The following is a 12,207-nucleotide window of genomic DNA, read 5'->3' as shown; positions in this document are numbered from 1 at the left end:
TATCAGATCTGCACCATGGTTCTCGTACGCCCACCCAGGAGATTATAAAATCTCAGAGCACACAGTGACGTTTCAATCACCATACAGACGGCTGTGACACTTTAATGGCAGCTTTGTTCACGGTATCACAGCCAGGGAATCCGAAATTCGACGTGAGATACCAAACTTGCAGGGCTATTTACTAAATGCTTCAGATCATATGAAGCAAATCGGAAAAATTCTCCAGTCCAGCATTTTCATTTTGACTATTTTTCCTTAAATATGCAAATTTTGACAATAACCTCAAGTCCAGAGTTACTGAATACACCCCAGGGATATAAATTATAAAACCAGTGTTTAATTACATGTGACCATTCCTTTCATGGAAGCAGCCATTTCCATTATGAGCCGATGTTTCTATCCATTTGTTAATAATGCTTTATATTAACAGAGGACTTACACCACACTTTACCAAGACAGTTAGAACAACAAGTTTTAATAATCCTAGTTTGAGCAGAATCCGTAAAAGTCCGCTATTAAAGTAAAATAGTGGATGTTTCCCTAACCGTTTTAGAGCTTGCAGAAAATCTTAATTTGGGACTTGATCTAACAACTACGAGATATGAACATGGTGCTAACAATGGTGACTGTACATAGGATAAAATGGGGCATGGGGGATGAAATTTTGTTTAGAAGAAAAGATGAGGTACTAGAGTCATTAAACACACAGTATAGTGTGACCCCAATCCCTAATTAAGATATAAAAAAAAATTAAAAATAAAGGGGCAGTATATTCTATGTGGGCACTTCTGTGGCAATAAAAAGGACTCACACTACCCGAATTAAAAAGGCTGCCGATGTGTTATTTGACAAAAACAAAATAAAAATACAACAAAGAAAAAGGCAATTCTGATCCAACCTGGACGCTGAATATTTTTTACTACCCGTTATATATACAAAAAGGTTTTTCTCACTGTAACAAGCTAATTTTCCTTATATAAACCAATTATTTTCTGTCCTTAAAAATGATACGGTCCATCATAATTTCATGCATCACATCGAGTCTCATTAGCCGGAGTGTATCGCTTGGAATCCTTGTTTCTATAAATAAAATAAGTGTTTTTTCCTTTACAACGGTGCGTAGAGCGGATACCACAGTTATGACGGATTCTGGAGGCTCAGCGAGGTTTCCGAGGGGAAACAAGTCTGGAATATTTTAGAAAGTCTGTCTGTAATTGCCCCTCCGTGTCATCTAGTAAACTGCAGAACAGCAGCCCTCGGTATGAAGGTAACAGGCAAATCGTACTGTGTTTACACCATCTGAGGCAGTGCCATTATCTGCACGCATCCAGTAACAGTTTGATCACCATACAGCGTCCGTTATACCATGTTGTTGCTTTCACCGGCTTTGTCTACCAGCTATGAGAAAAGAAAAGAAAAATGTTCTATGACTAAAATCAAAACACAGTTCTAAGAATATGCAGTCACATAATGAAGGAAATATATAAAAAAAATAAAAATAAAGTGTTTCCAGATACGTTTTAAATATTAAGTGAATAAGCAATATTTTTTATACATCTCTTCTTAGCACAGAGGCTTTGCCCACACAACGCGTGCTTATATGAACACACAGCACATGCTGGGAGCAGAAGGATTCAATGAAAATACCATGCAGCTGGGAGGCTGAGCTGTGCAACCCGAGAGGTAAAGCCAAAATGACAAGCATAGAAATTTACATTGTTACAGAATCTGGAATCTATAAACCCAGCCTCCTCACAACCTAGAAGTAGCAGGCAATCGGTTGGCTAAGGACTATAGCGCCCTCCCTCGAGGAACCTGCTAATAGCTGCAGACTAGGGATTCAAACATTCGCCATCAGGGAGTAGAATTGCAGCCCCTTCATATAACCTCACGTTGTGTAGGAGGTGTGAGACGAGAAAATTCAAATGTAAAAAGTAAAAGATGGTCTTCCATGCAAATAAATTCAAGAGGAGAAAGATTGGAACTGACCATTATTGTGGAAATCCTTCTCATTTATGATGGCTTGGGACAAAAACATAAAAAAAAAAAAAAATCTTGATAAAACTACTATTCAGAGTAAAAGGTTTGATAAATCGTTAGAAATTGTATGTACGGTGTCTTCTTAATATAGATCTATAGAGATTGGCCAGACCAAGGATTCCATTCTAAAAAAACATTTATTAGCAAGGCTCTAGGTTACTAGAAATAAAACACAAAAAATCCTGTAGGTCAACTGACATAAGGTGTGAATGAAGGGGCGCTCTTTGCCCCATGCAGAAACAGAAAAGAAAGAAAGACAAAGACACACACCGAAGGTTTTCGCTTGTCCACTAGCCAGTGGCAAGTGCAAATTGTGCCATGGTAAATCGGTCATGGATCCAAACTAACTGCGAGGACACTCTGTGCTACTCAGGATGAAAAACCCCACACGGCATACTTTACACACATACACCCCCCAACACACACAGTACTTCAAACACTGTGCATATCACCAGTCAGGCTGACAGGTTAATACGGTGGAGAGATAACAATGACATGCAGGGACACACACACACACACAGTATCACCAGTCAGGCTGGCCGGTTTATACAATGGAGAGATAACGATGACATGCAGGGACACACACACAGTATCACCAGTCAGGTGGAGAGATAACGATGACATGCAGGGAGGGACACACATAGTAAAGTTGTGTTACTCACAGTGCAGTTAAGTTATTTGCTTCCATTATTGACCAAGATCAGCTCATGTTTCCAAGTTAAGCTACAAACTGTTCTTGCCAAATGATAGCAAATGTATAACTGTAAAGCGGTTCTCTTTATTTTATTCGTATTTGTCTTTTTAAATCTAATAATAAAAGATGGGGTCCAAGGGCAGCTGCTCGAAGCTTGCAGGAGAAGGTACTCATTTTTACAAATTCAATCAGAATGGTTGATGAAAACAAGCTAATAATGACCAATTTGTGACTATGGTTTAGGTGGAGATTTTATTCCAGATCAGATTTTTACCTCAGCTTTTCCCCCAGTTAGACTCACTTTGCTGACCACATGTCGATCCTCTCCCTCCCGTGGCCTTTTCCCAATTCAGATAACCTCATACGGTCTACCAGCTGTACACGTTTCACTGACTCACTTTGCTGACCACGTGTCAATCTTAACATTTGCTCTGTCTGTTCAGATGTTTTTTTTTTTTTTTATTACAAACTGCTAATGTGTGCTCACTCAGAGAAACTCGCTAGCATCAGAATAGGAAGTGACATGAGCCCCTAGTCAATATGTGGATATTAAACCATCTTGTATTTGCAATGAAAAAATAAAAAAAAAAGTTTACCAATATTGAAAAATATATAATATATTATATATAATCCTTCTTGGAAACATACTCTGTGTGTAACCTTAACAAACAAACCACAATATATAGTGAAGCAAGCCATACACATAACAGTAATCATACGTAGATGGAAACTTTATTAAATAACTGCATTTACTCCTTAGAAGATTTCAGATTTACATGATGCAACTCACACAAATGGCTATATGTTAAAGCTGCTACTGTAACTGCCAATTAATGACATCAGAATGTTGGACTGGCTCTCCAAGGAGCGAAACGCGCCATGCCCACAGTCTGAGATTGAGGTATGGTGTGGAGAGAAGACGCGAAACACGGGAGAATTGGTCTGGAGCCGTTCTAACATTTTATCCCTGTAGTAACTCGGACTTCACTATATTCACTTCTCTGAGTGTAATCTTGCCATTGTTTAGGATTTTGAAGAAATTAAGGTTGCTTTACATTAAGAATAGCGACTGTTGAATTACGTTTGGATATCTTGTTGTGGATCCATCGCAAGCATGGAGCTCCGCCCCTCCTGAGCAATTAAGGGAGAGTGGCACACGCGCCTTCAATGTTTGGAAGGTTACGTGTATGGATTGTCTGTACTTTATTTTACGGTTACACACTGGGTACCTTGCCAAGGACAATCTATATCTTAATATTCGCGCACCGTTTACTTGTTTGGTTCAGATTTTTATACTGCTCTATAATGGTTGCTGCAGGTATTTTTTTCTCAAAGAGGGCCAGATTTGATGAAGTGAACATGCATGAGGGCCGACCATTTTGCCTGACATTCTTTGAACCATTAACATTAAATGCTACATTTATTACAAACAGCATACTTTTCATCTCATCTCTTTATTCCGTCCCTTCATTCTCTGCCCCTTCCCTCTTTTATTCTGCCCCTTCATTCTCTGTCTCCAGGGAGAGGGAACGAAATCCTGCGACGTCCAAGAGATTGCGAGAACTCAGACTGAGGTTACTACACGTCCGTCTGTGTTCTCGCAATCTCTTGACCCCCAGTGAATCCCCGTGCGCCACTCAGGACTGCGGCGTTCAAAGAGCCAGGGATCCAGAATGGCGTTCGGGAATTCAATGGGGGCCACAACAGATAGATTAGCCAAATAACCTGTGAGGCCGTATTAAACTGGAATGCGGGCCAGACTTTGGACATCACTGCTATACTACAATCGTGTTTTTTCACTTAAAAACAGTGTGTGTTTAGGTAATATACAGTTTTCCTGCACTTTGGGGATTTAAAGGGCCAATCACAATTTTTTTGGTTCTAAAACGTCACTTAATGCATTTGTCTTTTCACATTTTCAGTGCCTATTTATTCACTTCTGTGGCTTCTCGTTTGGTTAATGAATTCTGCGTGCAAAAACCTGTTTCTCAAAGTGCATCATTCATTTCAGACAGGAGACTTACAGCTAAGGCGATAAGAAGTCACAGGATCACCAGATTAGAATAAAATGAGTGCGGATTATCATTCTTCCATGTTCACGTGCACTATTTGTCACTCACGCACACGCCAAGAGATACAGAGCACTGACTGAAAACATTTTTACAGAACGGATTAAAGTGAGCTCAGATCCTGCCCGGAATTTCTCTGTTCACCTACAGAGATGATTTATAACTTACTAAGAATTTATCTGCAATAGCCTTCTCTAATGAGGGAAAGAGAGTGCTTGTAATTGCTGACAGCTTCTAGTCACATCCTAATATCCAGCCTACATTCCTTACCGAGCGGATTCCTGGTAAATTCAGCAGCGACCCCAGCACTGGTATTCTTCGAATGAAACCAATAACCACCGGAAAGAAGCCCCTAAAAAGGGAAAGGATTCAATTAACAACATTCTAGGTAACACAGGATTGAACAAAGGACTTGCCACTCACAATTAAATGGTACTTGCAGGATTATTTAGATAGGGCATTATATACTAAGAAAGTGATCCAGTGGAAAATAGTTGGAGTAACCCTTTAACACCTAAATCAGCCTGGGCCTAGCCGTCTAAATTATAAAAATGAACCATTACCTAAACAGCAGGAAGAATCCATAGATTTCAAGGACCATTCCTATCAAAGGCCAGCCGACGAGAACCACGAAAACTCCCCCCAGGAAGAAGCCAGTGGCTTTTACTTTGTGTTTCTGGAAGAAAAAGCGGAAGGTTCGCTCCAGCCCAATGACGAAAGACAGACCGGCCACAAACAGTACCTGGAGAAGGGCAAATACAGACAATTAACATGTGACAGATATCCTGCTTGCTTATCTTTACAATGGTTCATATGAAAGGATATTACGGTCAGGTCACATGCTGATGATTTTTACGTAGACTGATTATTGATCGGTTCCCTACTTACAGAACGGGCAGACTGAATTGTCACACTGTAAAACCAAACATACAATGGATCTAGAACAGACAGACGCTGGCAGCACGAATCAGCGTAACAAAGAAACACGCTGTGCCTTCTTACCTCCAACTGATAAATGGTTTTTGGAAGTTGTGACGAAACCAATCTCGCCACATTGTATTGGAGGAGCCTGGTTGCCCGCCTGCTGCCTCTGGACTATGGACCGGCAGCTAAAGGGTTAATTTTACTGTGCAGAAGGATTTATTTCTCCCTTTCTGCACAGCAGTTCGGTAGATTTCATCTACCGAACAAACAGCCGTTCACCAACCTCCCCAGAGCCGTGGGAAGCCGGCCAGCGTTGTTAATTGGCCACCCAGAAGCTGGAGTGTGCTGCCAATTTACCTCCCTGAAGCTGCGGTTAATTGCCTGTTAACTGTGTGGCCGCTGTTACACTTAGCGGCCGCTAGGTGGCGCTGTTCTGGAGCTCCCTGGGCAGCCAGCACTTTTCTGCCCGGCTTTCATGCACCAAAATCGGACACTTTTACGTGCAGGCACCGCTGAACCTCCAGCCCCTAGTTCTAATTCGTATGAATTTGGTGAATGCAGGGAAATTCGGTAGTTTGTTTTATGTGAACTGTAGTAACCCAGATAGCAATGCCATGGAGCCTGTTCGTATAATTAAAGACTTTGGCTCCATGGCAATTAAAATGTATTTGTGTGATCTGGGTGCCATTCACCTAATAATGTGCACCCAGACCTGAGCTATCTGGGGATATGTTACATGTCTGTGTTTTGTGTATAAAATGTGTCTGTATGTATTTTAAAGTGATAGTCTGTTTCTGTGTCACCATGTGCATAATGGAGTCTGGCCTTTGTCTTAGGAGATAATTGAATTACTTCATTAATTATCTCCAGGGCAGGGAGGAGGAAACCAAGATGCATGGTGGGAAAGTATTGTGGCTGTGTGTACGAAAATGATACATGTCTGTCTGCTGTTTCAGTCTTCCATCTGGTCCCCTAGGGGAGTGTCCACCAGGTGGGAGACCTGCATAAATACAGGGGCAGGTAGCCCTGAATAAACAGACCACTGCTTGACCCTCAACACAGAGCCTTGTCTCGTTCTTGGGGGGATTCACTGTATGCTGATAGGGACTGACTGCCAGGAGTGTAAGCCGCTTGGGAGCTTTTCCTGTTCGTCTGCTAGCAGCTATTCGTGAGGTTCCAGCTGGAGTGCTACCTTATTCCCTGGTATGCAGTTCGGGAGTTTGGTGCATTCATTTATATCCGAATTCGTGAGTTTTGGTGCTTTTTTTGTGAAAAGGGGATTATCGCCTAAACGGATTTTTCCCCTTTTATGCTGAAACGGTCCGTAACAGAAGTCCAAATACTTTTCTTCGGCTATCAATGGCAGCCAAAGCGAGCATTGGTTCAAACAAAGTACAGATCATTTTGAAGCATTACTTGCAATGATTGGCCATTGGCGGACGCTCTCAGAATAGCATTGATTCCACATTTGCAGAGCATTTCCAGAGAGGAAGCCAGACTGGTTTAAGTGTTAAACTGATCACCATTGACCTGAATTGGCTGGAGTGCCCCGAGGTTTCCTAATATATATATTAAAGGGTTACTTCAAGCACCATGACCACTTCAGAACAGTACTTGGAGTCTCAACGTGCAGCTTTTCACAAAAAAAAAAAAATAATTCACATTGCTGGTCATGCTGGGAACAGGTGACCAATGGTGGCACTGCCCCCTCCATGGCTGCCAAGTCCAGCCTGGCTTCCAGGAGAAGGGGGAACTGCGCCAGTTTTACTAAAACACTGCTTTGTTTGGAGAAACCCTCTACATGCCCTCATGATTCTTCTAACTGCATTCTTCTCAGTTCGTAGTGTGTTTTGGTTTTAGTGTAACAGGACACAAGTTTTACAATTAAAATCTGAAATAAAACCATAAAATGACATGAATTCCACCATTGCCCAATTCCAAGCAAGAAAAGTTTGTAAAAAGGTCTAGATAAAAAATGGCTCTGACAGAATAAGAAAACCTATAGGACTGGTTTAGATTCCTTTTTTTAAGCTTCAAGAAGAACACATACGGAAAGATACAGAGGACAAAAAACAAACCGCAATCATTACAACTCATAGCAGCGGACGGGAATCCAACTAGAATTCACCTCATGGTAGTGACTTCAACACACAAAGACGTGAATAAACAAAACTGCTTAATAAGTCTAAACGTCTCTAAATAGTTTCTTTAAAGTTCACACTCGCACCATGGAAACAAATTAAGCGGAGCAGCGGCATGCGTCCGCCAACAGAGCCATCACTTCACTTACATTTCCAATAGCGAGAAGGGCCTTGTCAAAGAAGAGAAGCATTCCAAAAAACAGGAAGAACACCCCAAAGCCGGTCAGGCCCATGCCAATTTCTGTGGAAAGAAAGCAGAAGTAAACATGGAGTAAAAATCCCCACTCATCGATTCATAAAGCAGAGAACTGGGGGGGAGGGAGGGTGAGAAACACACATCGGATTAAATGGGCGTAGATATCACTATCCAACCTTCTAATAATTATTTATGCCCTAAAGAAAGTCTAAATGTATTTAATATTCTTGTAATATTTGATCTGACCTACTCCTGTTTTTTTCTGGAATGACGAGACATTAAACAGGAGGAGATTTGGGCAAAAGGCAGCGCGTGTACATGGACCCTGCCAAGCAAGTCATCCAACCTGGGGTGTCTAATCACCTGGTTAAACGGACCCTATTCAGAGAGCTCCGGCTTTACAGGCGCTTCAACTAATTAACTGAACAACGTAATGATCCAAGAAGACTGATCGCCTTCCAGACATCGTAAGAGCAATCAACCTTGAAAGCATCAGTTTATCCATAAGAAAGAAGTTACATTACTATGAAACTGCAATTACCCCAAGCCATGCTAAACTAAAAAACAGAAAAAATAAAATAAAAAAATATCTCTCTCCTTTCAAAATGTTCTCCTGCAAAAACATCTTTACTTATCACTTGCCACGAGCGGCTTGCGGAGCGCGGTGTGAACCTCACTCGTTGCACAGGTGTTGAGCAGGTGTTCGTCAGGCCAGGTACACTGCATGTCGCAGGGAGATAATTATACACCGTGTAACAAGGTCAGGGTGTGTACGAGTTCAACACTGGGGGAAAAATCAGTATTCGGGGAGAACTAATCTCTCCATTGTTCCTGGAGCTCCTAGGCCCTGATTGGAAACGTGGTACAGAGTATAGGGATAAAACGATCTGCATGTAACTAGTCATTTTACCAATTAAGACGCCCTTTGAGTGTAATTTTGCGATTACTTGACTGGCAGTTTTGGCTGCAATAAATGCTCAGAAGAAAATCCCAGTTAGGGCAAACATGATCTGACTGTCAATCATTCCTCACAGTTCACAGCCGGCACATGCCCAACGCATGAAAGGAAAATGAAGGATGTTTGGGCCTCCCAAGTAGTCTTAGTATCGGCCACTAGCGGTCTCTTTCAAAAGATCCAGGTGTTAAGAAATAGGAATATGTACACCTCCATGGTACATAACCTTACTGCAAGAGCGAGAGCCTAGAATTGGGGATTTAGAATTGTAAACACAAAACATATCATCCCTGCTGCGGCTTCATTCACATTAGCAGGAAAAGGTTTTACCAGACACGTTTGTGCTGGACCACTTCATTCTGGGTTTGGACAGAAGGACACAGTTTGGATCGGTGCAACGGAATGCAGTTTGATATCCAAGTGGTATGTTCCCCACCAAGGAAAGTGTCACCCAGTGTAGGATGGAGTAAAAGCAGGAGGATCCAGGGTGGATTAAATCAATTCATTGCACAAATGCCTTTTTACTACACCCACTTCATCTTTAATATTCTTTGTCTGGTGGGTTACCGGGCACCAGAATGGAATACCTTTTTACTAATAAAATACATTAAGTTTATTTTTTACTCGTTTTTGATTAAAATAATACCAACAATTAATGTGCTACATGTTCACTTTTCAGATTATATTGTCACTTCTGCTTTAATCATGTGATGATGTCACATAACCGCCAATTTTAATTGTATACGGAGAGCTGGTCCAGTGTGCTGTAACACTTTGAAAAAACAAAATGTACTTTTTACCCTAGATGTTATTGATTTTTAGCTTTGTGTCAGAATAAAGATTAATTGATTTTATCCACCCTGGATCCTCCTGCTTTTAATCCATCTCACACTGGACGACACTTTCCTTGGTGGGGAACATACCCCCTAAACATCATTTTACTTACACTTGGAAGTTATTTTGGGTCTAATTGCAGTAAAACAAAACACATATATATATATATATATATATATAGTGTGCACTAGATTTTTTTTTTTTTTATTTCTGCTTTGTTGCAAACCCTATATACGGAGAGGAGTGTCCCAGGGTGGGGATCATACCACTCCACACTACATTCTAGGAGCCAATATAAAGACTCCATACCACCTGAGTGCGTTTTCATCCAGCTATATTACACTGGTCCGTTTTTCCATTTTTATTTTTATATAAATTCCAAGACTGCTGACTGGAAAGGAGGAATCTCACAAGAATCCGTAAGTGGGGATTGTACCGCTCATAGACGTGGATAGATACACATACTATTTAACCAGGAAAGGCACATTCAGATTTCTCTGCTTTTCACGTATGTCCTGGGGATGATACCTTAGCCCAACATAAAGGGGTTGTTACGATTACCCGATTTAATGATAAACTACATCTCCCTTCCTGTACAAGCAATTTACATTTATCCAGAAAGTGGAGAGAATCTGGATTGGGTGCTAGAGCTGCCTACCCTAAACTAATACTACTGGAGAGCTAAGACACCATATAGACCCTGTCTCTCCCTATGTAAAGTGATTATATACACCTCCATATGTGTATTATTGTGTCTCCGTATAACACTCTGTATTAGGCTCTGCATGTCTGTATCAGGCTGGGTATATTCTATATTATTCTCTATGGGGGGGGGGGGGATTCTCTTACTCTGGGATTATTATATTGAGGGGGGAGGAGGGGGTTATTATATTGAGGGGGGAGGAGGAGGTTATTATTTTGAGGGGGAGGAGGTTATTATATTGGGGGGGAGGAGGTTATTATATTGGGGGGGAGGAGGTTATTATATTGGGGGGGAGGAGGTTATTATATTGGGGGGAGGTTATTATATTGGGGGTTGGGGGAGGAGGTTATTATATTGGGGGTTGGGGGGAGGAGGTTATTATATTGTGGTTGGGGGGGAGGTTATTATATAGGGGGGAGGTTATTATATTGGGGGGTTGGGGGGGAGGTTATTATATTGGGGGGGAGGTTATTATATTGGGGGGTTGGGGGGGAGGTTATTATATTGGGGGGGAGGTTATTATATTGGGGGGTTGGGGGGAGGAGGTTATTATATTGGGGGAGGAGGACGTTATTATATTGGGGGGAGGAGGACGTTATTATATTGGGGGGAGGAGGACGTTATTATATTGGGGGTTGGGGGAGGAGGTTATTATATTGGGGGGGAGGAGGTTATTATATTGGGGGGGAGGAGGTTATTATATTGGGGGGGAGGAGGTTATTATATTGGGGGGGAGGAGGAGGTTATTATATTGGGGGGGAGGAGGAGGTTATTATATTGGGGGGGAGGAGGAGGTTATTATATTGGGGGGGAGGAGGTTGTTATTATATTGGGGGGGAGGAGGTTATTATATTGGGGGTTGGGGGAGGAGGTTATTATATTGGGGGGGAGGAGGTTATTATATTGGGGGGGAGGAGGTTATTATATTGGGGGGCTGGGGGGGAGGTTATTATATTGGGGGGTTGGGGGAGGAGGTTATTATATTGGGGGGAGGAGGTTATTATATTGGGGGGGAGGAGGTTATTATATTGGGGGGAGGAGGTTATTATATTGGGGGGAGGAGGTTATTATATTGGGGGGAGGAGGTTATTATATTGGGGGGTTGGGGGAGGAGGTTATTATATTGGGGGGGAGGTTATTATATTGGGGGGTTGGGGGAGGAGGTTATTATATTGGGGGGTTGGGGGAGGAGGTTATTATATTGGGGGGTTGGGGGAGGAGGTTATTATATTGGGGGGTTGGGGGAGGAGGTTATTATATTGGGGGGAGTTTATTATATTGGGGGGTTGGGGGAGGAGGTTATTATATTGGGGGGGAGGTTATTATATTGGGGGTTGGGGGGAGGAGGTTATTATATTGGGGGGAGGTTATTATATTGGGGGGAGGAGGTTATTATATTGGGGTTGGGGGAGGAGGTTATTATATTGGGGGGTTGGGGGAGGAGGTTATTATATTGGGGGGTTGGGGGAGGAGGTTATTATATTGGGGGGTTGGGGGAGGAGGTTATTATATTGGGGGTTGGGGGGGAGATTATATTAGGGGGAGGTTATTATATTGGGGGGTTGGGGGGAGGTTATTATATTGGGGGGTTGAGGGGGAGGTTATTATATTGGGGGGAGGTTATTATATTGGGGGGTTGGGGGGAGGTTAT

The 12,207-nt window shown here is 42.1% G+C and overlaps 1 protein-coding gene across 1 annotated transcript in view; it reads right to left on the bottom strand.

Annotated features, from left to right (window-relative positions):
- Positions 1-886: 886 nt before the first annotated feature.
- GOLT1B (golgi transport 1B) overlaps positions 887-12,207 on the bottom strand; it is a 17,820-nt gene continuing 6,499 nt past the window's right edge. The window contains exons 2-5 of the mRNA XM_063445035.1: positions 8,018-8,109; positions 5,367-5,545; positions 5,074-5,155; positions 887-1,398 (exon numbers count right to left, since the gene is read on the bottom strand). Of these exons, the coding sequence (XP_063301105.1) occupies positions 1,360-1,398; positions 5,074-5,155; positions 5,367-5,545; positions 8,018-8,109 (392 nt within the window). The 3' untranslated portion in view covers positions 887-1,359. The remainder of the gene's footprint in view (positions 1,399-5,073; positions 5,156-5,366; positions 5,546-8,017; positions 8,110-12,207) is intronic.

This window comes from Pelobates fuscus, chromosome 3, assembly GCF_036172605.1.
Source record: "Pelobates fuscus isolate aPelFus1 chromosome 3, aPelFus1.pri, whole genome shotgun sequence".
NCBI lineage: Eukaryota > Metazoa > Chordata > Amphibia > Anura > Pelobatidae > Pelobates > Pelobates fuscus.
This window is presented reverse-complemented; position numbering and strand designations above follow the sequence as displayed.